At 34.5% G+C, this 27,962-nt stretch overlaps 1 protein-coding gene across 15 annotated transcripts in view; it reads right to left on the bottom strand.

Annotated features, from left to right (window-relative positions):
• KMT2C (lysine methyltransferase 2C) overlaps positions 1 to 27,962 on the bottom strand; it is a 327,314-nt gene that overhangs the window by 136,966 nt on the left and 162,386 nt on the right. For all 15 annotated transcript variants that reach the window (XM_075550191.1, XM_075550199.1, XM_075550194.1 and 12 more), the window contains exons 7-9: positions 21,874 to 22,036; positions 11,587 to 11,758; positions 9,602 to 9,716 (exon numbers count right to left, since the gene is read on the bottom strand). In XM_075550191.1, the coding sequence (XP_075406306.1) occupies positions 9,602 to 9,716; positions 11,587 to 11,758; positions 21,874 to 22,036 (450 nt within the window). The remainder of the gene's footprint in view (positions 1 to 9,601; positions 9,717 to 11,586; positions 11,759 to 21,873; positions 22,037 to 27,962) is intronic.

Raw genomic sequence — 27,962 nt, 5'->3', positions numbered from 1 at the left:
GACATTTGTGTATTATATATTATGCTTTAGTTTTCACCATGCTAATTTAGGATGTTTTTTTAAAAGCCACTTGTGATGAAATGTCTGATGTGACATTACACAATTTGAACTTAAACCTCTGGAAAAAATGCAAACAGGTACAGATCCAGAAACAAACATACAAAAAAGGGAGAAAACCAAGAACACTGCAAACTTAAATTTCAAAAAAGAAGCATACTCAGAAATCAGGAAGTAACTTTTATAAAATAAGTCTACTCAATGTACTACTGTACAAAAAATTGGCCTGCTAAGATATCTATCAACTTCTGGTTAGTTTAGGGCTTATAAACAAAAATATGCACTGAAGAAATAGCATCCCACCTGACAAATGAAATGGTAAAACTACTCAACCCCAATTCAATGATAACTGTATTTTTAGGATGAAGAGTGGCCTATCCTCACCAAAAGGAACTATTTATGAAGTAAAAACTCTACCCGAACTCAGGTAATAAGCCTGTGTGGCAGACAGCCTTACATTTTGTATGCAGGGATGATATTCTATGGGGCTCTCATTACTCACAATGTCCTAATTTAAAACATCAGTACAAGCAACTTAATTTTTTAATGAGGAGCTCACTGAAAAAGGAGAAAAGAGCACAAACTATATATTGATGCAAAATTCCTGAATAAAATTTCAGCAAATACATTATAATATCATCTTAACAAAATAGGTTTTATGTCAGAAATGCAAGGATGGTTAAATATTAGGGAAGCTACTAAACAAAAGTTAACATATTGAGAGATGTGAGGAGAAAAAAATTATTGCAATAGGGAAAGAAAGTCTTAAAATTCTTGACAAAAATTCTTTTTTTAAATGGATGAGTATTTCTTTGTGTGATAAAGCCTGTAAATCTTTGATCTAAAGCCAGTGTCTTATTTATTAAATTTAGTAAAGAAACCCTAGAAATATGATTATCAGGTTCAAGAAAAAAGTAAAGATATCTACTAACTCCACTATTATTTAACATGGTTCTGGAGACAGAGTAAACATCCAGAGGTACAAGAACAGAGAAAGAATAACACAAAACTCCGAATAATATTTGGAAAACTCTAGAAAATGACAAAATTAATGCAATAAAATAATCAAAGTAGTACAATATAAAATAAAAAGACAAAAACTAAAACTAAAATCCTGACTCACTGGCATTGAGCAGATTCTGACTCATAGTGACCTTAAAGCATAGTGTAGGGCTAACTGCCCCTATGAGTTTTTGAAACGGTGACTCTCTATGGGAGTAGAAAGCCTATGCCAACAGGAATTCACATAAAATTAGCATTCAAAACCCAATGGAATTCATCTACACAAATAACTGTGGTATAGTGGAGTGGCTTATGCATTGGGCTAACTGCAAGATTTGTAGTTTGATCCCACCAGCAGCTCTGTTGTAGAAAGATGAAGTGTTTTGCTCCCATAAAGATGTTCAACCCTGGAAGCACACTGCTCGTTACGGTCGTTAAGAGTTGGAATTCATGCAATGGCAGTTGAATTTGCGTTTGGTTGGAGGGATATAGCAAGAACACCCCATTCACAAGAACAACACTACAGATAAACTAGAAATATTCACAGCATAAAGACATTAGAAAACACTCCTTCCTGCAACACAACATTAGACTTAAGCAAATGAAAAAATAAATACCCCTTTTTTCTGGTTAGAATGTGTTACCATTAAAATACCAATTCTCTTTAATTTATAAACTTAGTATAATCCCAGTTAAAAACTAGAATGAGGGTTTTCACAAAGCTAGGCAAACTGATCTACAAATTTATATGGAAAAATAGACCTACAAGAATAGGAAAAATATGAAAAGAAAAAGCTCTCAGGAGAGATCAGCACTATTAGATACTCTAAAACCTCTATAATTCATGTGATATTGATTAGTCCAAAGCCTCCATAATTATTATGTTATTATAACAGTGTGATATTGGTACATGCATGAAAAGATGCATGGAATAGAAAAGAAGTTGAAGAAATGCACTTAGCCAAAATGAAAGCTTTAAAACACCATAAAAGTGAAATTTCAAATTATTAAGGAAAATTGCCTTTTCAATGAATGTTCTTTTGAAAACTGGATAGCCAATTGAAAATGACACATCATAAAGGACGTGAAGATTAACTGCTATCTTCGATGTAAGAACAAGAAAATAAGAAACATAAATACATCTTCAACAAGGTGGACTGACACAGGGGCTACCTTGATGGGCATAAGCATAACACTTGTGAGGATGATACAGGATCCAGTGTTTCGTTCTACTTACATAGGGTCTCTGATGCAGAACTGACTCGATGGCACCCAATAGCAACAACAAATATATCTAAACACTTACCAAAAAATACGCTGAACTGATGTATGTATGGGTTGTGATAAGAGTTGTATGAGTCCCTAATAAAAATGTTTTTTTAAAAAAGAATAATGAAAGATGATGTCATTGGACTACACATAAAGGTTGGGAAAATGGCAAATGTCTTATTATCTATGTATTTTCCACACACAAAAAAAGTAAAAAATTGATGAACAACAACAACAACAAAAAAAAAAACATGCTGAGGATAGAGAAACCGAAACAAGAAGTGAGGGAAAATGGGTAGAAGAGCAATGAGGGAGTGACACTTTATATCTTTATATGAACGGAACTTTTTGTATAGCTTCATTTTCTGAGAGCCTGTTAATACCCTTTATCTTAAAAAAAAGAAAGAAAGAAATCCTAAGCAAAGGGAGAAGTACATCTAACAATGAAAGCAAACCGAAATAGGTTTATGTGTTTGCTTGAACAAACAAGTAAAAGTGTTAAAAGTTGTTGGAACTTAAGATTCCTATTACAGAATGGGCATAAAAGAATGGGATAAAGCTTAAAATACACACACACACACACACACACTTCCAAAGGAGTCCTGGTCACAGGAGTTAAGGGCTGGTGTGCTAACTGAAAGGTCAGTGGTTTCAGCTGACCAGAAGATGTTCTGTGAGAGAAAAATGTGGCAAAATGCTTTTTCAGCCTTGGAACCCTACTCAGTCTTCATGGTCACTATGCGCCGGAGTGAACTTGGTTGGGATGTTTTCCGATGGGCATACTATGGGTGTATGCTCATGTGCATGTATCTGTGTGTGTACACTTGTGTATGTAGGTATAAATAAATGTATATTCATGCACACATCTACTAGGTCCAGCGTGCTGGAGAGGGTGAGCAACAAACATCCTCTAACAGAAATGAGCACATGTGGCCATTCCTCCACTAACAGAGCCTGAGCTCCTTGTTGAAAAGAAGAAGAGGAGGGCTGGGCGGAGGTGAAAAGTGAACTTGTAAGATCGTATTATGCTAACGCAGTGAAGTGCTCCAAAAACCAAAACCTAAATTGAGCGCAAGCTGAAGGACACAGAAGTCAGCCTACAGGGGCCATGGTTATTCTTGGGTGCCACCGAGTCCATTCTCCGTGAAAGAGTTGTATTGTTTATAGGGTTTTCTTGCCTGTAATCTTTAGAGACACAGAGCACCAGGTGTTAGGTGGATTCAAGCTGTTAGGTGAATTCAAATTGCCAACCTTTAGATTAGCAGCTGAGTGGTTAACCATTGTGTCACCTGGGCTCCTTTGAAGGGCTAATACTGGGTAATTATGGGATAATACAAAATACCAGCAGGTAATAATTTATAAATTATTGAAATAAGAATTCATATAAAATTTAATATGTGGGAGAAGGGAGGATTTCTTCCTTATAGATTGTGGAGTGTTGGAGTTAGAAAACAATTTTACCAACATGTAAAATTCAATCAGCCAGTGGGTTCCAAAAATCTACGATGAAATTTTTATGAGGGACAAGATATTCATGTAGTCTTAGTGTCTCCCCAGAGCCTACTTCATTATATACAAGGGAAGGGGGCAACTACAAGAAACTGAACAAAACATGGTAACAGTGGAGAACTGTGCCAACAGTTGAATGAGGCAATCAGAATTTACATCAATCACCTAAGGAGTAGCCCTGGTCTTGTGATGGGCTGGCTACTAACTGCAAGGTCAGCAGTTCAAACCCACCAGCCCAGTCGCTCCATAGAAGAAAGATGAGGTTTCTGTTCCTGTAAAAAAATTACAGCCTTGGAAACCCTAAAGAGGGTTAAAATAACTCAGAATGGATTTGATGGCAGTGGGTATGAGGAATAGACATCCAGACCCCGAGAACACATCATCATTTACATCAAATTCTGGCTCCCCAAAATGTAAAATATTTAAAGTAATCAACAAGAAAATGTCAGACAGATACAAAGAAACAGTTTGTTAAATCAAAAGAGGGAGAGGGAAGAACTGTACTTATCAAAAATACCAATCAAAAAGACTAAAGGCTGGGAACTTTTCTTGATTAAAGAAGACAAGAGTCATTAACAACTAAGACAGTGGAACACCTCACCCTAGACCAGATCCTGGAATCTGTAACACGGACAGGGTGACCGCAGTGTAGTCAAGAGGGCAGACTGCTAGGTAAAAGAGTATTTTAATTGACCAAATTTCATTATGAATGGTAGATAAAAATATTGATGCAGATATATGATGTTGATAATGCTATTATATAAAATATTCCTATAATTAGAAAATACACACTTAAATATTTGGTTACAAAATGGGGGCAAAGTTTATGCTATTTATCATTAAATGGGTTTGGGTAGGGGTAGGAGGTGGGTCAAATTGACAGTTCTTCAAGTTGGTACCTCCAGTTCCTTCACAGTGTTTAACATAGAGTAATCTCTCAAGTATTATGTAAATTAAAGAACAAATTATTAAAAAGTAGAAATTTATGAAAGAACAGTCTTCGAAGTGCTTAAAAGATAAGCCTTCCTTCAGAAAAAAAAATGACTAAAGGAAGTCAAATAACTTACCAAAGATCTTATGTATGTTATGTATCACATATATGTATAATGTGTATCATGCATCTATAAATAGCTAGAAGGACGGAAACTTGACTCTAGATCCTAAGCTTTAAGCCACAACACTATGAAAGAAAAGAAACAACCATGCAATACTATGTCAGCAACATTATGGATAATGCTGTCATTCTCAAAGAGTATAGAGCACACTATTCTAGACGGCAAACTAGGAACAGAGCAGACCAAAGAGAAGACAGAGAGGAGCTTCCAGAAGCATTACTAGAAATCTGAGGATATTTTCCAAGATGATGAAACCATAACAAAATAAAACAACACACTAAGAACAGACAAAATCCATCTAATTGTTACTAAATGACTACAGATAAAAAGGGGGACAAGCCCATAATCAGGGGGTAAAAAAATCCCTCAGTCCTTTAAATACAAAGGGTTTCAAAAAGTATGTGGAAAATGGAATTCAAAAACGGATTTTTCTGTACCTTTTGAAGCTTTATAGACCTTAACTGGAGAATGGCAGTGGACTATTAAAAGATTTATCATGGGAAAATATTGAAAAATTAAAGAGAAATAAGATCCCAAAGAATTGTTATCAAATAAACTTAAAATATTGTAAGGGAAGTTTTCTCTGGGATATTATAAATTCAGAATATTCTAAAGAAACATTAATAGAGTTAAAGAAAAAGCTTTACAGCAGTCATTCTTGGGACATTCTGACAGCTATTTTCTTTCAGGTAAGTAAAATCTCAGAAAATCATTAAGCTGACAGAGACTGGAGTGGTATCACAAAGTTGGAATTTAGTGAGGAAATAATTGGAAATACATTTTTTTAAAGAGAAAGTGACTAAATTTAATGAAGACAAGGTGGCTTTAAAAAAAGAGCAAATATGCTTTCATTGAGCACTAAAATTGTGTCTTAAACATTTTTGATGACTATTGAAATCCATAACAAAAGTCTCAATTTCAAATCACTGCAGTAAATAAAAGGAACAGAAAAACAGAAGAAAAAAAGGCTTACAATAAGCAAGCATCTCAACTACAAATATAAATTTAAGTAATTTACTTGAACTTTTAAAATACATAGCTAACATAATACAAAAGAATCCCAAATTCATAGATGGGAACAGATAATATTTAACTAATGAACTAAAACTCCATGACTATATTAAAAATACAAAAACCAAAACATTACACAGGAAAAATGAAGTAGTCTTACACTAATAAAACATACAATATACCAATGCTGGCTACGTGATATATCACAATCACCAAATAGTAGTTCTGTGTAAAAAAATTAAGTGTCTGTAGATATATATGTAATAAATATTCACACATACCTGATATATGTAAAATAAATGGCTATCTTGACAGAAACCATAATAGTGGTTAAATTTAGAAATTTATTTAATCAATTAGTAAAAATATAAGGAAAAATTTTTTAACAAAATTAAATTAACAAACTTTTAAAAAGCGTTGGCTGGGAAAATAGTACATGATAATTCTCTGTACTCTGTGTGTACTCTGTGTGAAATTTTCCTGTAAACTTAAAATTGAACGTAAAACAAACTCTATATGTATGTTTATCCAAGGAATTTCAAAAGGTTCCTGGAAAAAATTCTATTATCTTTTAGTACCATTTTCCCACTAACTTTTGAACTATTTCTCTATACATATTCAGTGTATTTCAAATATAATAAAATATTCATTGAAAACCAATCTGATTAAAATAGCTGATTAAATACAAATAACCAGAAATTAACATGCTTAAATATAACCCCAAAGAAATATATATTAAAGATTATTAGGGTCAGGTATAAAGTTATGAATAAAACTCATTTAAGCATAAAGGCAGATTTGTTATTTTGAATATTCTTTTCCCCCAGAAAAAAAATTTTAATTATTAATTTTATGGTTTCAGAAAAAAGAGGCACTACTGAAGTAGAAATAGAAGTATAAAACAAACAAACAAAAAGTATAAGTGACAGACTTAGCAAACAACAGAATTACCAAAAACACGTGTAACTCTTCTCCCCCCATCCTAAAAACCAAGCCAGAGAAAACACAAAACTACCTCCTTATCCAGACAGCAAATCCAATAGGAGCTGCCAGGGAGAGCCTGGTATTATGGTAGGTACTTCACACCCTCCAGCCTCTCCGCAGTCTCCCACTCCTGGGAGCTAGGTTGCCCAGGGGCTCTTTGTTCTGTGATAGCTAGCCCCCAGTCCTCTAATCAAGGTCACCTGCTCATTAGTGCTACTGACCAGCATAGAACCTTGTTAGGCTTACAGTTCCAGGTGCCAATTTTTACCAGGGAGCTGGGTAAAGGGTGAGGCATCAGCTCAGCGGCTCAGGGGTCCCTTGGGGTTTTCTCCTCTCCACCATACACCACTCTCCAGGTGCCTAGTAAGACCATCTTCCTTTTGGAGGGCCGGGCATTTTTCCTGGATTTTGAACAGTAACTTGAGGGCAGATATAGGGCCTCTCTACAGCCATGAAGTAACCTTCCTTTCCTCCCAGACCACCACCACCCTTTCCAGTTCAGAAGAAAATTCACAGAAATTCGATGGCCTTGGAAACCCTTTCAACTCCAACAACTAAGGACATCTAGGCCCAACAGCTAGCTACCCAGAAAGACTTTCTACCAACCAACTCGAACCTACCTTCTCCAAAGAGCACAAGCCCTAAGTGAGAAACAATAGGCAGTAAATGGAGCCCAGGGCAGCTAAGCCAGCAATAAGGAAATGTGACCTTGCAAGAAGACCACAGATGTATTCTTTGAGGGCTACAAGCTTTCTAAGAACTAAAGAAATTAATGAAAATGCTAATTTAAAAATTACTATAAAATGCAAGTGAGATTCAACATTATGAGACAGGAAACAAGACTTTTAATCCCTATTCTGCTTGTAGAAATAAGAAATTTCACAAAATTTACTTAACAAATAGGCTTCACCAGCTCTCAATGGAGAATTAGTTTACTTGCAAAGTGTAGATTTCACAGGAAACACGTGAGCTACTTTCATGAGTCAGTTATTTCAGGGAATACGCAAAGAAAGGTGACCATAAATCGTGTTTATTATTTTTCAAATAGAGGGGGAAAGTTTTAATGAGTGCATTGAAGTAAACTTTATTCTTCCCTTCTAATTTCACTTCAAGAAAATTATCTTGTGTTTCTGTATACAAGTAATACTAAAATTTACCACTGCTCTGGATTTAAGACACAGGGCCTGTATGTGAGTACACTGTTTAAGGAAGGAAACTAAAAGATTTTTCTACCCAGGAGTCACTGACTAGGTGGCTTTGAACCAACAACCTTTTGGCTAGCAGCCAAGCACTAATTGCTAACTACCATGGGGCCATATGTTGTTGCTTACCTGGCACTACACAACTGTTCTCCATTAAGAAGAGTTGTCAATCAATCTACAGAAGTATTATAAAGAGACAAACCTGGAACAACTCAGGATCACAAAGATATACAAAGATACAAAAATTGATGGAAGAAGTACAAACCACTGACTAATAGAATAATCTGCAAAAATTTAAATTGCAAATAAATCTTAATAACTGTCATATCAAACATAAAGCCTTACATCTTAAGCAATAAAGAAAATGACAATGTTTATAGCCCTTATATAAATACTCAAAATCTCTTATTAAAACTATCCTGGGTGATGAAAGGGAGGTAAACACAAGGGCTATGCATATGATTGCAAACATTTAATGCAGTATATATAAATACATACCCAGATAAATATAGGTATGTAAAATATAAGGGACCTAAAAGCTTATCAATCAAAATAATATTTTATGTATGGATTATAAATCAATGGACTTTGAAAATTTATAGGCCATTAAGTATATGATGCATTCTTTATAAAGTTCATACCAGGACTATTTATAATAACCTCAAACTGGAAACAGCCAAAATGTTCATCAGAAACTGGTTCAATAAGCAAATTGTTGTATCTCTGTTATTCATCAATTAAAAAATAAATCACTACTGACATACAAGGGGTTTGAAAAAGTCCACAGCATCATTCCATTATTTTTTCATTCAATTGATTAAAGTCCAATCAGTATACAACAGATGAATCTCAAAGTAACTACATTGCATTAAAGAAGCCAGATGAAAAAAAAGTATATACTGTATGTTATTTCTAGAAAATTCTAAAAAAAAAAACAACCCAATCTATAATGACAAAAAATAGACTGCCGGGGAAGACAGGAGATGGGAGGTGGGCCTTTTGTGAGTGAGAGGGTAAGGTCATTATTTTGATATTGATTATGATTTTATGGGTGTGTATAACCACAAACACCAAAATCACTGACAGACATCAACTCAATTCTGACTCACAGTGACACTACAGAATAAAGAACAGCTCCTATGAGTTCCTGGTATTGGAAATCTTCATGGGAGTATAAATTCTCATCTTTCTCCCTAGGAGTGCTGGGAGGTTTTGAACTGTTTACCATGTTGTTAGTAGCCCAAAGTGTAACTCTCTACACCATCAAAGCTCCCTATGAGTGTATATGCATGCGTCAAATTACAAAGTTGAATTCTGTGCAGTTAGCTATCAATTATCCTGCAATTAGCTGTTATTAAAAGTTTGCAATAACATATAGATTTGAATAGGTATTAGATTTGTCTGCTCTATATAAAACATGTACATTACATTTTCCTTAAAAAATAAACTTACTTTGCATTTCCAGCCATTTGTTGGTACAGATTTCATAACTGGTTGAAGACAAAAAGTATGATACCCTTTGTCACACGTATCACACACTAGCATCTTGCTATCTTCTCCGGATTGTCTAAAAAAATAAGATAGCATTAATGATGCCTTATATTTAAACTTATGTTTTATAACATAAGTAACCATGAAGAGAATTGATCCTGCAAACTACACAGTTAATAAGTAACTCAGTGTATATTCTATCTCTGCATAGATAATGGCCAATAGCTTCCTACAGTCCTTAAAGGAGTATGCTTAAGGTACACCTACAGCTAATTTGCTTTAGTCATTTCAGGATTCCTGCAGAGGAGCAGTTAAGGAAAGATGCATGAAGCCTGAACCTTCCCTTTTAAGACATCTGAAACCCATCTTTTGTTGGAGAAGGTGTTACAAACTGCCAGTTGTGCTACATGGAGAGGAGTAACTCTTAGCACCAGAGATAAAAAAGATTTTGTAATGGAATGGAAAGATCAGATTGAGCATGAGGCTTGTGTTTGCATTCAATTCACACTGCTGTCTCCTTGCTGTGTGACTTTTAGGCAATTTAGACTTAAACTCTCTCAATCTCAAATATAAATAAAATGGGAACAATAATCCAGGATTCCTATGTGAATTAAATATTATGCTGTTTCAAGAGTTTAGAGCATCCATTAATAAGTGCTAAATAAATATATATTACAAATGATAATCATGTCATCATTATGAATATTAGTTAAAAACCTAAATTTTTTCCCTAAACACATTAACTATTCCAAAGATTAGGTCCCTGTCCCACAGTATGGTCTCTGCTTTATTCTTGACTATTAATCATACATAGTCACTTCCAGATACTAAGAATTTAATTCAAGAAGAAGGTAACAACAAAAAACATGGGGAATAAAAGAAGCCAAGTTGAGACAGGAATCTCTGAATGAAATCTAGGGATAATTTGAAGTAAAAAGGAGGCTGGGTTACTTGGCCTCCAGTTATTCATTAGTAAATTGAAACAGATTCTACATATAAAACTGAATATTTTATCTCTTTAACTACACAAAAGATCTTGGAGAAGAAATCCTCTCTTTAAGTTCTCTTATTCTTTCCCAAGAAACTGAATGCAGATTTCAAGGTACAAAATAAAAATTTACTAATGTGTCTTTAAATTTTATTAATTTAAAATTAATTTATAAATTTGATTGATTTAAAAGTAATTATTAACTATATATGAAGATATATATAGTCCTGTCTGCTTTAGATAACACTAAGATAATAAGGACACTTTTATTATCAAATTCAATAAGTAATAAGAGATTGACCATGGCCGTGTTGGCATTATTGTCTTGGTTACAGAAACCCCCAGCTTGTAAACAATCTAAGACTATTGAGATGCTGGTAACAGTAGCAAATTATCATGCTAATTAGTAGCATGAGAAAGTAAATCTGAAAATTGGAGTAATGACCAAGGGATAAAATAAGATATGACAAGATAACTCCATAAAAAATTATATTTAGAATTATAGTAACCAGGCTCAATCAAAGGCAAATGTCTTACAGTTATTTCTTTGATTGGAAACCCAAGTATAACACAAACTCTTTGGCTCAACTCTTAATACCTAGTATCTATAATCAGAGGTTTGTTTTTCTATTAAATCTTCTCTGCAGTCCTCTTCCAAAAAACTATTTTACTTTTTGCACACTTAATTATTTTAAATTCTTAACACCAATCATTTAAAAATGTCTTGGGGGTTTTGTGGCAAGTTTAAATGAACTCTTTTAGAAAACCTGAGAAACTTAAATTGTTAAAATTAGTCCTGTTCTGGTTTGGTTCAAAAATGATATAAATAAGTAATCTAACCTCCTTTTAATGTTGTTTGAATTAAAATAGCTGCAATAGTAACAACCTTTATTTTTACACAGACCTTGAGCACTCTCTTAGATTCAGTAAAGACTGTTGAGCTGAAATTAAAACTTACTTGCAATTCTGGCACACTTTGCACTCAGGACATTGCCAACCTGCACGCTTTAATGGAGTAACTGCTATATCCAGGCACATTCCATGATAGTGCTGGCCACAAGTGGTACAAAAGAACTGATCTAAGAGGTCTCCCGGGCTGTCGCACACTGCACAGTTTGCATCTTCCTTTGCTATAATTTAATAGTAAAATAATGAAATTGTTGCACAAAAATTAATATTTTTCTGACTTTACAGTTTAGAAATCACTTGAGGGGAGTTAGTATGGTTAATCTCTCATAAACTTTCAATAATCCACAGTGAATTGACCACCAATCAGAATAAATATCTCAATGAAAACATCATAGTGTATTTAGTATAAATCACATAGAATTTAATTGTATCTCAATTTTGAGATTATTTTGTCTATATCTACTTGAGACCACGACTCACTACTTAATATCTCTAATACCAATGGTAATGGCGGGTATCTAATGTTGAATACATTAAAATTCTCTGAAAAGAATTAACAAAGGATGGAAACAAGGAAAATATTAATAGATACTCTGTGGCATGAAAGTACATATTTTATTTATAACTATATAGATCTTAAAATAAACAAAATGAGAGTAAGGGACAAAGTTAAGAAATGGCAATATTAAACTTAAGATGATTTTTAAGCATAAGCAATATACAGCCCCTTAATTTTTACTCAAATCAAATACTTTTTTTAATACTACAAAATGTCTTACATAGAGAACATTAAAGATAGAAACTATATAATACACAGAATATAAGACTTCATATGATAATTTAATATTTATCCATATCCCACTGTTAGTTGCATTAAAATCTATATAATTATGGATACTATCTATCCTAAATATGATGTATTAAAAATATGCTCCATTCACAATTTAAAAATCCATTTAAAAAAGAAAATTTTTCTCATCAGTTCTTTTACCATCTAGAACAAAAAGAAATGCAAGAATAAATTGCCTTGCCAAGTACACAGCAAAACTCGTGCATATTACAATATAAGAAGAAAAATAATGTACTCTAACACATAACAATTTTAGCTGACACTAAGAAATATGCCTATTATTTGACCAGTCTGGTCTCTATGAAAGTGGTTTGACTAACTGATTATTTCAAGGCTATTTTAAATTACAAACATTAATCTTCTTTCCTCTCCTTGTTCTGATTTTTTGAAGGTTTGATTGGTTCTATCGATTCTTCTCAGGCTATCAGTGCTTGCTTTCTTCTTTTATCAGTCAAGCGTCTTGAAATAGAGTAATAATCTAGTCCTTCCATTTACATCAGGACTCAGCAAACATTTTCTGCAAAAACTGGGTAATAAGTATTTTAGGCTTTGTGTCTCACAGTGGTCTCACACATATTTTTTTTGTTTCTTCAAATGAAGAAACTATTCTATAGAAACCACAACCACCACCAAACCAAACTCACTGCCACTTAGTCAATGCTGACTGACAGCAACCACGCGTGGGTGTAAAGACTGTAACTTTAAAAAGCAGTCCCAAGCCCAGTCTTTCCCCCAGAAACCCAACCTCCTTGTGCAGGCACCCCTGCAGTGAGAGGATCCTGGACTTACACTTTTAAAACCAGCCTCTATATTTACCAATCATCTGAAGGCACTTTGGTGTAGTTAGAGTGAGATTGTATACTTGCTAAAAAAAACAATAATTACCTTTTAAGACTTAACCTTATTTACATTTATCAGCCTTTACATTAGGAACCTCTCCCCATTAAGATTTACCTTATTAAAAAGGTTTTATTGAAATTTAATTAACATATCATACAATTCAATAGTTCAGTCATTACCACAATCACTGCTAGAAATTTTCTTTTTTCTTGTACTCATTGTTGTTAGCTCTCCATTTCCCCCAACTTCCCCTGGCATAACCCTAGGGAACTATTAATACAGTTTGGGCAAGAAGGTAAAGAAAGCAACTCGCTCCTGACTTCACCGTAGGTTTCTAACACGTCCATCTTATCCTCCTTGTGTTGGTTTTTATACCTTCACATGTTGAAGCTTTGTAGGCTTTTCTTCAATTCTAGTTTTATGGGAATATCAACTTCCAGTGTTATAAAATATGACCAAAATTCTCTAACAGCATCCCAGAATTCTTGCCCCACCCAAATCTTTTACTTTCAAGTCTCACTGGTCTACTGTCAGATACCCTTAACCAGAATCAACCAACCAACCTCAGAAACACCCCCCTCGCTCACACACACACACACACACACTCTCTCTCTCTCTCTCTCTCTCTCTCTCTCTCTCTCTCTCTCTCTCTCTCTCTCTCTCTCTCTCTCTCTCTCTCTCTTCTCTCTGTTTCTCACTCTTTTCTCAATTGCCTGGGAAGGGTAGAAATTTAGTATTTCACTTTCATATTTGCCCTGACCAACACACTCAATTCTTATTAAACTTTCTGTACCTCACACATCTTCCATATATTTGTACAATTCAGTCTGTTATTCTGTCTGGACAGTCGCAGCATGTGTTTAGCAGTGTTCCTACTTGTGGCTCTGACTCCTCTCTGAATCATCTTCCACATATCTAAAGCAATCTCCCAAATATGTTTATCTGTTTAATCCCTGCTTAAATTAAAATTAATCACTAGCTCACTTTCACGTAAAAGGAAAAATATCGAAATTCTGTAGTTTGAAGCAAAAAAAGAGCCCTTATCACCTCTTACAAATTAAATTGTGCCCCCCCCAAATATGCATTGTAATTTAAAACCCCATACATCCGTGAAGATATGTCCATTTGAGAACAAGATTCGCATTGTGTTAATCATACTCTACCAGTAGTGAAGGTAGTATTTTAACCCAATCACCTTTGAAATAGAAAGAGCAGATTAAGGACAAAAAAACAAGCACAAATGGAAGAGAGAAAATACATGGCACAGGAATATCACTAATGAACCAAGAAACAGACCCTTCCTTCACCCAGAACAGACCGAAAAAACTTTCCCCTACAGCCAGTGCTGAATTTGGATTTCTAGTTTCCCAAACTGCAAGAAAATAAATTTCTGTCCAGTAGAGCCACCCCCTTGTAGTTTTTCTATACAGCAGCACTAAAAAACTAAGACACCTCCCTTTCCAACTAAATCATAGAGCCGCTATTTTCTGGTCATATTAGGTAGTCGGCATGCATATAGCACAACATGCAGTTTATTCAATGTCTATGGGCCTATATGCATGTTTGGCCACTTCTGCTTGAAATTCTGCCCTTTCATTGAGTTCCTAACACATTAAAAGAATCCTTCTAAATTCTGCTCAAACATATTCCCTGAACACCAATGTTACCACATCCAAGCACCCATCTAGTTGTTGAATATTCCTTTTCACTAATGCTTAGAAGATACTTGTGTGATATCACTGGTTGGTTAAACACAATTCTGTGAAACTTAAGGACAGGGGCTTGTCTTTTTAAACTTTGCATGTATACTAGGTATGTAGCAAAAATGAAGTTTAAGTTAACATTTTAAAAAGAAAGGACTTACAAATGTGCTTGACACAATGGATGTCAATACAGATTGTGGTAAGAGTTGTATGAGTCCTCCTGTAAAATGATTTAAAAAATAAAGGACTTGGGAGTGGGCCTGGCCAGGGGAACAGGGTCTAGTAGGGGCAAGGTAGATGCTATTATCAAGATTCTTAACACTTTTTAGATGTGAGTCCCATCAACTGGACAGAAAAGCAGCCACGGCACATGCCCACTGAATAAGGCGAGTTGTCAACAAGCGGGATTAAAAAAGTGCTATTCCCCCTAATGTGAGCACCTGGCCCCAGGAGCCCAGTCAGCAGACCAGACCTTTGAAATTTAACAAGCAGATTTTCGTTTTCTTTAATAAAATCCTTTCAGAAAATTAAAAATAATTAACTCGTTTCTGCATATTTTTAAATGATTCTGAGTGACAAGTATTTTGAATCATTTATTTTTAAATGTTTCATAAATTAATAGCATACTGTTGATGAAAATAACCTATTAGGGTAAATAATCTAATATTGAGATATTAATAGCTATGGAGCCTTTCAAGCTATATACATTTAAAAATTATCTTTGATTTTTGCCTCCCTTCAAAACATTTTTATAACCCTGACACTGCAACTTGTCATGGTATCCACATGTGGCTACTTGTAGGGGCTGGCATCTAATAACAAGAACACTAACACTTACCACTTGAGATGCACTGTACATATAAAATGCACAGGGGCTCTAAACACTTAGTCCCAAAAAAGTGAAATATCAAAAATTTTATACTACATCATATTACATATAATTATATGAATATTTGAGATATATTAGCTTGATTACATTAATGTCAAATGATTCTTTTTGAAACTGTCTACTGGAAACATTAAAATCCCTTATACAGCTCACAATTCTATTTCTTTGTGCAATGCAGCTCTATATTGTAAGAGTCCTGGTGACACTGGAGGCTAGGTGTTAGGTTACAAACCACAAAGTTGGCAGTTTAAATCTTTTAGCTGCTCCACAAGAGAAAGACGAGGCTGTATACTCCCATAACGTGTTACAGTCTCAGAAACTGTCTATAGGGTTGCTATGAGTCAGAACTGACTCAATGGCAGTAGATTTTTTGTGTTTTTCTTTTGGGGAGGGAGGGGTTCTACCTAATAAAGCTGACTCTGCAACAAGACAACTGTGTACACCACTATGGCAGAGATCATTCAATATTGTATGATATATTATATGACTCAATGACAATATTATTATCTACACTTGATCTTAGCCCAAAGGCTGAGAAGTGATTATATTCTTATTGTCTAGTAAGTATAAGTAACTGGTAATAATTTAGCCTAAAAAAGACTATGCATATAATAAAATTTAATCCAAGAACATTTACTATGCATAGGGTCTCATAAGTCAGAAATGACTAGATGGTACACAACAATATGTAAAAATAATATTAATAGAAAAAAGTACTATATAAAGAAATGAGAGGTGGGTTACAATCTTCTCTCTTAAAATATTTATAGAAAAACTTCGAATAGCCTTTGGAGATCACATATAAGACAATATTGCTGAATAACTTTGGTATCATGTAACATATACAAGTACTCTAGAACATAAAAAAAGTCCATGGGGGGAAAAAACCATTTCCTATAAACTTTTTAAGTCCCTTTGCATATGCATATATACACAAGCCATGGACACATCACACCTGAAGCAATAATCAAACAACTAAGTGGAAATTGCCGTTAGCAGTTAGGAAAGTGAAAGAGGTTAAATGAAAGGCTAAAGCTAATCCAGGAGGATAACAGTTACATTTAGGTCTATTTGGCTCATAATAATCAAGGTAAAGGCCCAGCATAAAGTAAAGAACACCTGAGTAGACTTCAAACCAGAAAGGAGCATGCCAGCATGCCAGCAGAGGCACAGAATGAAGAAACATTAAATTATGTGAGAGCGCAAGGTTGTTGTGACAGGAGAAAGATACGTGTTGGAGAAAGTTACTTCTTAATTAATGTGTTTGAAAAGAAGTGATGGAGAAAAAGACAAATATATTCAGCTAAAATTGGAAGAAAACTTATCATAGACCCTTAAAATTGGTCACATTGTAAGATGAGCCTACTGTTAGAGAATGTCTAGAAAGTACTAAGAATAAAACCACTGTGAAGAACAAAATAGTATTGTCTGAAATCATCTATTTACAAAGGATCAAATCTGCACAGGTCATAACTTATATTAACTTACATCAACATTACAACACATACGATGTATGTTTCTGCTTTCGGCAAGACACTGTGCCGGGTGATTTGCCTATCAAATGGAGTCCCTAGAAAGAAAGGGTAATACATAGACATAGTCCTAAGACACTGGTCTGTGCAGTTTATAGGTGAGGGCAACAAATGTAAAAATGTGCTTGACACACAATGGATTGTGATAAGGGTTGTATGAGCCCCCAATAAAATGATTTTTTTTAAGTTGTAAAACTTGTGTTAAGACATAGAAAGACAAGGAAATCAGGTTCGAGTTAGAAGTTTAAATGGAGCAGAAAACAGTAAAACTAAATGGTCAAAGTCAGTACATTTGTGGGTAGGGGTTGTGTGTGTTTGTATTAAGACATACAGTATTCTCAAATTTAAGCCCTACAAGAATTTTTCATTACAGATGAAATCCAATGTTCTATATCCTTGCTTAAAAGGTCTCTCCAAATCTAGTTTCTCTTTGCTTTAATGTTATCCGCTACCTACCATCTTCCAGGCACAACAATTACATTCTAGGCACAATAATCTGTACCTTAACCATGCTAAAATCACTCAAAGAGGCCAACACAGTAATTATTTCTCTACCTGTAATGTTCTTTCCTCTGATCTTGAAAGATTGTCCTCTTAACTCTCAACAGTCCCTAACTGGTAGAATACGATCCAAGAAGTATGCCTGGTTATAGCTCCTAGATGGTTATTCATTGTAAAAATTTCAGACAAAATTAATGTGACCTTAATCTTATCAAAATTAACTTTGGAATCACAGCCAATAACTTACAATGAAGCACATCTCATACAAGATCACTGTGAGTTGGCATTAACTCGAGGGCAATTAGTATGTTTGGTTTGATTTACACCTAAAATTGTTTTCTGATTAAAATCCTGCCTGGTCTTACTCTCTTTGAAAAGTGTTATTTCTAATGAAGCCCATAGTTTTATTAGATTTATCACTTTCATAAGAAGATGTCAATCTTACTCTTAACAATCATATTGCTAAGCACTTATAGCATAACATACATACACATTATTATTCTTACATTTTGAAGTTTAGGGTAAGCACTAAAATTGCTAAACTTTTATAACTCAATATGTACAAGACACAACACAAAGAGATGCTTACTAGTTTTTGTCATTTAACCCTTGTATGTATACTGTGGCTTATGATATCCCCATTTTAAAAACATTAAGTACCTGATACCATGACACACAGCTCTAATTATTTTTTAGCTCTAATTATTATAACTAAAAATATTTTTAAAATATTTTATATCAACTTTTCAGTCTCTCTTTTTTTAAAAAAAATCATTTTATTAGGGGTTCTTACATATCTTATCACAATCTATACTCCATTTTGATAAGCAGATTTGTACATAGATTGCCATCATCGTTTTCAAAACATTTTCTTTCTATCTGAGTCCTTGTTATCAGCTCATATCCCCTCATCCTTATGAACCCATGATAAATTTATAAATCTCTTTTTATCATGTCTTACACCAACCACTGTCTCCCTTCATCTACTTTTCTGTTGTTTGTCTCATTGTAATCAGCTTCAACTTTTTCCTCCACCTTCCCTTTACCATGCCAGTCAGTCTTTTTTTTTTTAATTGGAAATAAATTCTACTTTAGATTCTTGGGTTAAGACTGATGGTCAGAAAGTTGAGTACCATATATACCAAGTATTACATGGCATTTAGACTGTATTATTAAAGATCCCCAAGGTATTGAATTGACTCTGCTAGCCTAATTTTGAAGGATGATATAAGAAAGAGCCCTATGAGATGCTCCTCATACTGCAAGGCAAGGATTTTAAAGCAATCATTCACTACAGAACCTAATGCCCTCTTTGCATGTCCTCAAGATTATCAAGTGAAATCTTACACATACTGTCAACTTAACAAATACTGGACAACTGTATTGACTAATTTGTGGTTTACCTCTAGGAAAACAAACAAAACTCACTGATTCACAGGGACCCTTACTGGACAGAGTAAAACTGCTCTTGTGGGTTTCTGAGAACCTCATTTTTCTCCCATAGAGCAGCTGGTGGCTTTGAACGCTGACCTTATGGGTGGAAGCCCAACATGTAACCAGTATGCCACCAGAGCTCCTATTGTGAAACATGGCTTAATCGCTACTGCCTTAATAATTTTTTTTCTTTATTCTATGAACAAATTTTCTCATTTAGTAAAAATTTTATTCATCTGTTCACATATAACTTATAATCTCTATTAGTGTATTCAGGAAGCATCTGTAGTGTCAATAATTTCATTACATCCATTAACTCTATACTGACAGTATAAACCTTTCATCGTTATGTGAGTGATATGAAACAGTCAATCAGCTCATACTAGTTCTGACAATTCATTATTATATAAAGCATTTTTCTAACCCTAACCCTATTTAAGACCTCCACCATATAACTTATTGAATACACTACTAGGGCATAGTCTTTACGAGAAGGCAGTGCCATTAATGTCATGTGGTTAACCATAGATATTTATTCATATAAAAGCAAATACAGAGCTGTAGACAATTGGACATTCCCCCACAGAAGGGTTACAAGGAAGGGACTATTCAATCAGGGTGCAGTATAGCATCGACATTCCTCACACATAATTCCTCTAGTTCCTGAATCCTTCCTCCCGCCCTCCCCTCTCCCCTACTACCTCAATTCTATCTTACGAATCTGGCTGGACTGGAATATACACATTGGTACAGATAAGATCTTCCAATACATGGAATTCAAAACAGATAAAAGCCTCAGAAAAAGTAGTAGGAATAGTGATATCATGAGGGTAGGGAAATGGTAGTGAAGGGGGAGAAAAGGTGAACCCATCATAAGGTTGAATATATAACCCACCCCCCCCCAAGGGGGACAAAGAACAGAACTATGGGTAAACGGAGAAAACGGACAGTATAAGACACGAAATAACAACAATAATATATATTTGATCAAGGATTCACAAGCGTAGGAGAGGGAGGAAGGAAAAAGAGGAGCTGATATCAAGGGCTCAAGTAGAAAGAAAATGTTGATGGCAACATATTTACAAGTGTGCTTAATACAACTGAATGATTAATTGGTATAAGATTTTTAAGAGCCACCCAATAAATGATTTTTTAAAAGCTATATTGAGTCTAGAGCATGACTGAATACACAGGGCTGAATAAAATGCAAACACACACACAATAATGTTTAAAAGGCTGGAGCAGTATATATAAAAAAACCAAACTTGTTGCCATCAAGTAGATGTCAACTCATAAGACAAGGTCGAACTGCCCCGTGAGTCTCTGAAACGGTATCTCTTACAGCACTGGTTCTCAACCTTCCTAATGCCATGACACGTTAATATAGTTCCTCATGCTGTGGTGACCTTCAACCATAAAATTATTTTCATTGTTACTTCATAACTGCAATTTTGCCGTTATGAATTGGGCGACTCCTGTGAAAGGGTCATTCGACCCCCAAAGGGGTCCCAACCCACAAGTTGAGGTCTTACAGGACCAGAAAGCTCCATCTTTCTCCCACAGAGTATAGTACCTAGAATCCAATCAACTCTGATAATTGCCAGCATCACTAGTTCATATACTCACTGAAATAACTCACCAAATTAGGTCTTCTAATAAGTAATAACATAAAAATTGTTATAGATGAGTATTTTCCTCCAAGACTTAATAAAGTATAATTGCAAATCTTCCATAAACTGTAAATCCTGTACTTCTTAGCCTAAATGTAATTTGAAGTTTCATTTGCATTACATATAATTTAGTCTCACATAGTGACTAAGGGAATAGTAATTACAGATAAACATACAAAATAATTTAACTGAAGTTTGAATAAAGTATAATGGGGACTTCACAATGAGACTGGTAATTCAATGTACTACCGGGAGAAAGAATTCAAAACATATATGCTTACTGGAAGCACATATACTAAGAAAAATAAGGAGCAAGATCTCTGTTTAATAATAGAGACAGCAGAGTTAATTTTTGATTAAACATGAATATCAATGTTTTCAGTGAGGTATAAATACTGTTTGGAAAAGAAAGAATACAACCAAGAATTTTAGAGAACCAAGATAAAGAGTACTGGCAGAGATTTTTATCGTGAGTACTAGAGTTCTACAATTTCTAAGAATTTCTAAAGTTTGACAATCCAATTAATGTGTGTCCCGAAATAACACCTAAGTAAATAATTTTCTAATAATCCAACCAGATATGCATGTGTTTTTTTAACTGTGAAGACATTTCAAACTGTTTAGCTCCTTTTCTGGATTAATTTATGGAAAAAATTATAAATATACACTATTTCAATCTTTTGCTGTTTTAATTTTTTTAAAGGAAAGAAAAAAAATCTCTCTGAATATCTGAAATCTTTTTTTCAGATTTAACTTCAATGTCAGTGTTCCAAAGAGATTCCCCCAAGTGCTTCTGAAAAAGATCCTTATTGTTATTAGCACGATGTACCATTTTTTTAATGCAAGTAAGATAACACAAATTTGTATCATTTTCCAGGACAAATGAATGTTTGCAAGCGTGTCTCTAGTAGACTTACATCTTTCGGGAGCTTGGTCAATGTGTTCTGGACAAAGAAGAGAGAAGTGGCTGAAGTCCTGAAAGGTGCCAGCGCCAGCAGCACAGGGGTAATGGTATATCTGGGCACATTTCTCTTCACAGCATTTGATAGTGGCTCCAAGGTGCTTACAAAATGCACAACGCTGAAAGGAAAGAAGAAGAATTTTCTTTATAAAACCTTCAAAAGGAACAGTCAAGTATATGGCTAGAAAGTTCTTATTAAAGTCCATGTGTATTACTAGTAAAACACATTGAACTTGTGAAATACTAAATAAAGGATTCGTTAAAAATAGCACACTGAAAGTATTTAGTTCAGTGCTTGGCATACTGTAGATTCATCTTTCACTTCCAATTTTCAAAGTTAGCATCTTCATTGTCTTTTACATTGGCTTTGTAAAAAAACCTATAACTGAACTATTTTTAAAAACATATTATTACGGTTTAAGGGGCAGGTGTCTAATTGAGACTTTGCAGTTTTAAAATTCCACCAATAAACATATAGTATCAATATGTACTATTTATAAGATCTGTTATTTTGTGTGATTGACTAAAATTCAGTATAAAGTAAGCTAAAAAATTACAGAAGATGTAAGGATTAACTATATGGTTAAAGGGGCACATAAAAATGTACAACTTACTTGGAGCTATTAATTTCACATTTCATTTTTAAAACTAACAATATTAAGAAAGAGCTAATCTTCTGAGTATCGATTTTTTTGCTTCCAACTGGTATAAGAAATAAGCCCCCAATGCCAGTCTACGGCAATTAAATGTGTAAGAAGTCAGTATGAATTATCTAAATTCCTGTATCTACTTTCTCCTCAGATTGATTAGTAAACTATTCTTCTTTCTTCGAACCCATTTGTAAGTGTGATAGTCTTTGTTTGGTAACCCTACATTAGGCTATGATGGTAATTCTTTATTTCTGTAGGCAATAGTAACAAGTGATTTTTAATATACTTCAATGTTAGCGTTTATGCCATCGTGCAGTAATCCTCTATCTTGTCCTTACTGTAGTCTAAGATCATGAACAGAGGCACTAAAATGTCCCTTTTTTTGGAATCCTAGCATCACAAATCCTGTATCACCTTAGCTCTAGTATTATACTGACTTTACTTTTGATAATCAACAAGATTATCAAGCTTGGCCACGGAGAACATCTGTAGTGCATCCAATCTTCATTAAACATAATGAATTGGACTCTGTTAACATAACTCTATCTTCAAATGCTAATCAACTTTATCCTATTTTCTGTCATCAGAGAAGATACAACTCCTTATATGTATAAATCTACCTAAGATACCACATATCATAAAACTTTTACTTCTTACCATAACTTCATTGAACCAATATAAAAATGTTACTCTTGAGACCTTTCTTATATTCATAGACATTAGCTATATTTACAACCTATATGTTAGGTTTACAGCTCCACAGACTAAAATTCAGTTCTATTTTTTGTACCTGAGGGTGCTATTCAAAAAAAAAAAGTTGATTACAGTTAAATTAGAAATAACTCATGGATACCCCATAGGACAGAGCAGAACTGACCTACTGGGTTTCTAAGGCTATAATCTTTAGAGAAGCAAATTTCCATAGCTTTCTCCTATGGAACTGTCAGTGAGTTTGAACGACCGACCTTTTGGTTGGCAACTGAGCACTTTAACCACTGTGCTAGCAGGGCTCCTTAAGAGGACATAAGAGAAAAAATAAATAAGGCATTGCTTCTCTTCATTAATAAACTGCAGTGATTCCAAAGAGAATATAATGCTTTTCATAGGGGAGTGAATTTTTACATTATATCCTCACAAAGTACCTAATTTAGGTTATATATTGTAAGAATCCCAAACTAAGAACATATATTGGATAGTCTGAATATTCTTGTGTCACAAGAGAAAGTTCAAGAGGGAAGAAAATACATTTACATGTAATATTATCATACTAAAATACCTTATTGTAACTTTTATTTTTTTTTAAATTAATCTCTGCTAAATTGTTAAAGTTTAGAGTCTCCATTATTTAGAGAGCCTAACAAGCTGTGCAGCAGCTTGTAATGTGTATGTTTGGCAAATACAATATACAACTTTTAATTAAGTATACACTAATAAAATAATATAAATTGCTGCTTTTCATCTTATCTATATCATTTTAGACGTATCAATATATTCTCAAGCATATCTACAATGGAAAAATTATATTAAACTACTATAAAAACTGGAATATATGCAACATACTAATTTATAATATCATATAAGGTTATCAGGGAATACAGGGAAGGGAATAAATAAGTACATTTAGGTGAACTCTTCAAACCCATCTGTTACAGCTTCATAATTACTGAAAGGCATTTGGCATTGAAAGAAATTGAATACTTGACATATAGTTTGTAAACCTGTAGAAAGTATCTAATTATCAATTTTCTCAGGAAACTACTCCAGCACCAGCACTATATTCTACCACAATTCAAAAACCAAACAAAGTATAAAATAAGTAAAATTACAAAACTACCTAATCTTTAGATAAAGGTAAATAGCTCATAGTATATTAATGAAATTGTTTAATTGCAGTAAATTAATTCCTAGATAGCATTTTTTTTCTTTCTACTATAAAAAAATCATTAAGAAGAGAAAGAAAAGGAGACAGGGAGGAAGTATTATATTACCATTTAGCATTACTCTGAGGCTACATTAAAATTTTTTAATGGAAGGACATTCTAAACAAGAATTCATATCACTAATTCTAAGAATGCATCTGAGGAATTTAAAAAAAATTTACTCGGAAATAAACCATCTTTCAGGACAAATCTACAAAGAAAGAAGCTGTATATCTACAAATTAATAATATTTAAGATTACAGTTGAACTATGAAATAAGAAGAAACTTATGAATATCCTAAACTGACTCAAAGTATTATGTCAGCATACTGTCCTCCAGACTTACTCATGTTCTGGCATGTTTTCCAGATTTACTATGCTGAGTGAAGTAAGTCAATTAGATAGAAACAAAGATTGTATAAGACCACCATTATAAAAAGTTAAGAAAAGGTTTCCAACCCAATAGACACATTCTCTTATGGTTACAGAGGTGAGGATGGATGAGAATATGATCCTGTGATTTATTTGATCTAGCTCTTCTAGCTCCACGGGTGTATTTCTTCTTTTCCTCGTGTGTCTGAGTACGAACGAGGTAAGGAAAGATGCTGACATTCAGTTGTGAATAACTATTAACAAAGTTAGTTGTGATTGCAAAAATGTGGACATCTAATGTGGGAGTTGGTCCATTTTGCTGGCCTGCTGGCTATAAAATGAACCATATCAGAAGCAAGAATGGGGAATCTTACTACCAGCTCAAGAAAGAACCTTGAATGGAATATATTCTTTGAACCCAGAGAGTCCTGTGTGGTGAACCTCCTTGATCCAGGAGACAGCACTGTGACTCCAGAGAAACTGAAACAGCAAAAGAATCACAAGCCAGAGCAGTGGATTTTCTGGGCCAGGGAAGGAGTAAAGTTGAGTGACTTTGGCAGGAAACTCACTTGGGTGAGGTCTCTCCAGGCACTTCACAGGAGCTAGGTTTGCTAACCCAGGGAGCTAGAGTTAAGAGCCTTTAGGCTGAGAATTAAGGAGTTGTATGTTCTTTTGGATACTTATAGGGAGTGCTAAAAGAGTTTTGTACAATTGCTCATGCATAACAGAGGCCAAGCGCCATGTGAGTGTGAGATCAAGAACTAGAAAGAGACATGCCTATGGGTAGAGAGAAGGCACTCCTGACTAGAACTGCATCCTGATCATTGGGATCTGGAGGCACAGGGAATCTAGGACAGACGAACCCCTCAACACCAGTGGTGGGAGTGGCGACACCAGGAGGGAAGGGGGTGTAGAAAGGGAGAACCGATCTCGGAGATCTATGTGTAACCTCCTCTCTGGGAGATGGGCAATGGGGAGGCGGGTGAGGGGAGACGCCGGGGAGTGTAAGATAAGATATAATAATTATTTATAAACTATCAAGGGACCAGGGGTGGGATTGGGGAGGGAGGGGGACGGGGGAAAAAAAGGGAAACCGAGCTGATTCCAGGAACCCAAGTGGAAGGTGAACTATGAGAATGACGAGTGCAACGAATGTATAAGGGTGCTTTGCTCAACTGATGTATGTACAGACTGTGATGAGCCTTATGAGCCCCAATAAAAGTATTAAAAATATATATATATTGAATTGTAATCATTAACTTACTTAATAAAGCCCACAATTGTGAGTAAGGTCTGGAAATTGTGTGTTGCCACTAAAATGAATTAAGGAATCCAACAGAGAAGTATAGCACAATGGAAGAGATGTTTGATATGAGATATGGTAAAGAACTGTGGATGGTAAAGACATATCTGACCTCTACCTCATAGAAATCAGCCCTGAGCTGATGTGGTGGACTTTGATTCTCCTAGCCCTTAGTAAATTAAGAGGAAATCATATGCCATTCACACAGAGCATAAATCACTAACCAGAAAATAGACCCGTATTAAGAGGTATGGGGGAAGGGAGGGATCGAGGCTGGAACGAAGTAATTATTAAAGTATCCTGTATCAACCATGGAAATAACTGTAGCTAGGTACTACTCTAAGAAATATTAAGTATTATTAAGTGTAACACACTCCAAATTGTCTTCTAAATTCACCAAATTTTTCTTCCTATTAATCAACTAGAATTTCCCTACAAAGGCGTATTAAAAATTAAAGATGGGGTGTAGAGAAAAATGAGTAAGTTAACATGGAAAATTGATCCAAAAGGCCCATTATCTGTTTAAAAGGAACTAGTCCCTGGAGAAGGAAACCGTGCTTGGTAAAATGTCCCAAGTATACCTTCCTGACTTCTAAGGGGGCATTCTGGTTGTACTTCTTCCAGCACAGATTTGTTTTTCTAACAGTACTAGGTATATTTAATATTCTTCACCAATGCAATAATTCAAATGCATCAAGTTCTATTTCATCTTCCTTATTTATTATGCAGCTGTCTCATGAATATGAAATTATTGAAAATACCATGGATTAAATCAGGAACACCTTAGTCTCCAAAGTGACATCTTTGCTCTTTCAAGAGGACTTTAGCTGCAGATCTGCCTAATGTACTCTATCACTTGATTTCCTGGCTGCTGGTTCCATGGACAATGATTTTGTAAAATGAAACACTGTCCAACTTAAATCTTTTCTCTGCTTATTGTGTTGTTGCTTATTTTTCCAGCTAAGGATGTTTCTTTGCGTTATGTAAAGGTGTAATCCATATTGAATAATTTAGTCTTTGATCTTCATCAGTAAAATGCTTTTAAGCCCTCCCACGAGAAGAAATCTTCTGAATATGCTAATAAGAGCTACCAGGTTTTTTAAAATCAATCATTTTGAGGCTCTTAACAGATCTTCTAACAATCCATAATTCAATTGTATGAAGCACACTTGTACATATGTATCATTATTTCAAAAAAACTTCTACCTGAGCCCTTGGTATCAAGAGTTACCACTTATATTGGGGCAGGGAATGTATGGATGTGCTTTATACAATTGATGTATGTATATGTATGGATTGTGGTAAGAGTTGTATGAGTCCCTAATAAAATGTAAAAGAAGAAAAGAGAAAAAAATGATTATGGCAAAGACTGTACAGATGTGCTTTATACAATTGATGTATGTATATGTATGAACTGTGAAAAGAATTGTATGAGCCCCAATAAATTGTTAAAATTAAAAAAAAAAAAGAGTTACCACTTATTAAGCATAACTCTCATTTAAGAGTTGAGGAAAGAGAAATACTATGGTTCTTTGATGTGTGTATCCCTACAAAATCATCCACTCATAATCTCTTACATATTGACTCCATAAACTGGAAACATAATCAATAGAGTAAAATGTCTGAACAGAGGTCACCTAGAAACTTTGGGGAAATGTTCAATTAATAAGAATAAATTAGTGGGGAACCTTCTAAGATTCTAAGGGGGAAAAGCCATTTACAATGAAAGCAAAAAAGGACATTCAACCTGGGAAAAGAAGTTGACATACAAAGTTCGGGACTGCCTGCGCAAAACACTGAC

The sequence above is a fragment of the Tenrec ecaudatus genome, chromosome 5, assembly GCF_050624435.1.
Source record: "Tenrec ecaudatus isolate mTenEca1 chromosome 5, mTenEca1.hap1, whole genome shotgun sequence".
Classification (NCBI taxonomy): Eukaryota; Metazoa; Chordata; class Mammalia; order Afrosoricida; family Tenrecidae; genus Tenrec; species Tenrec ecaudatus.
This window is presented reverse-complemented; position numbering and strand designations above follow the sequence as displayed.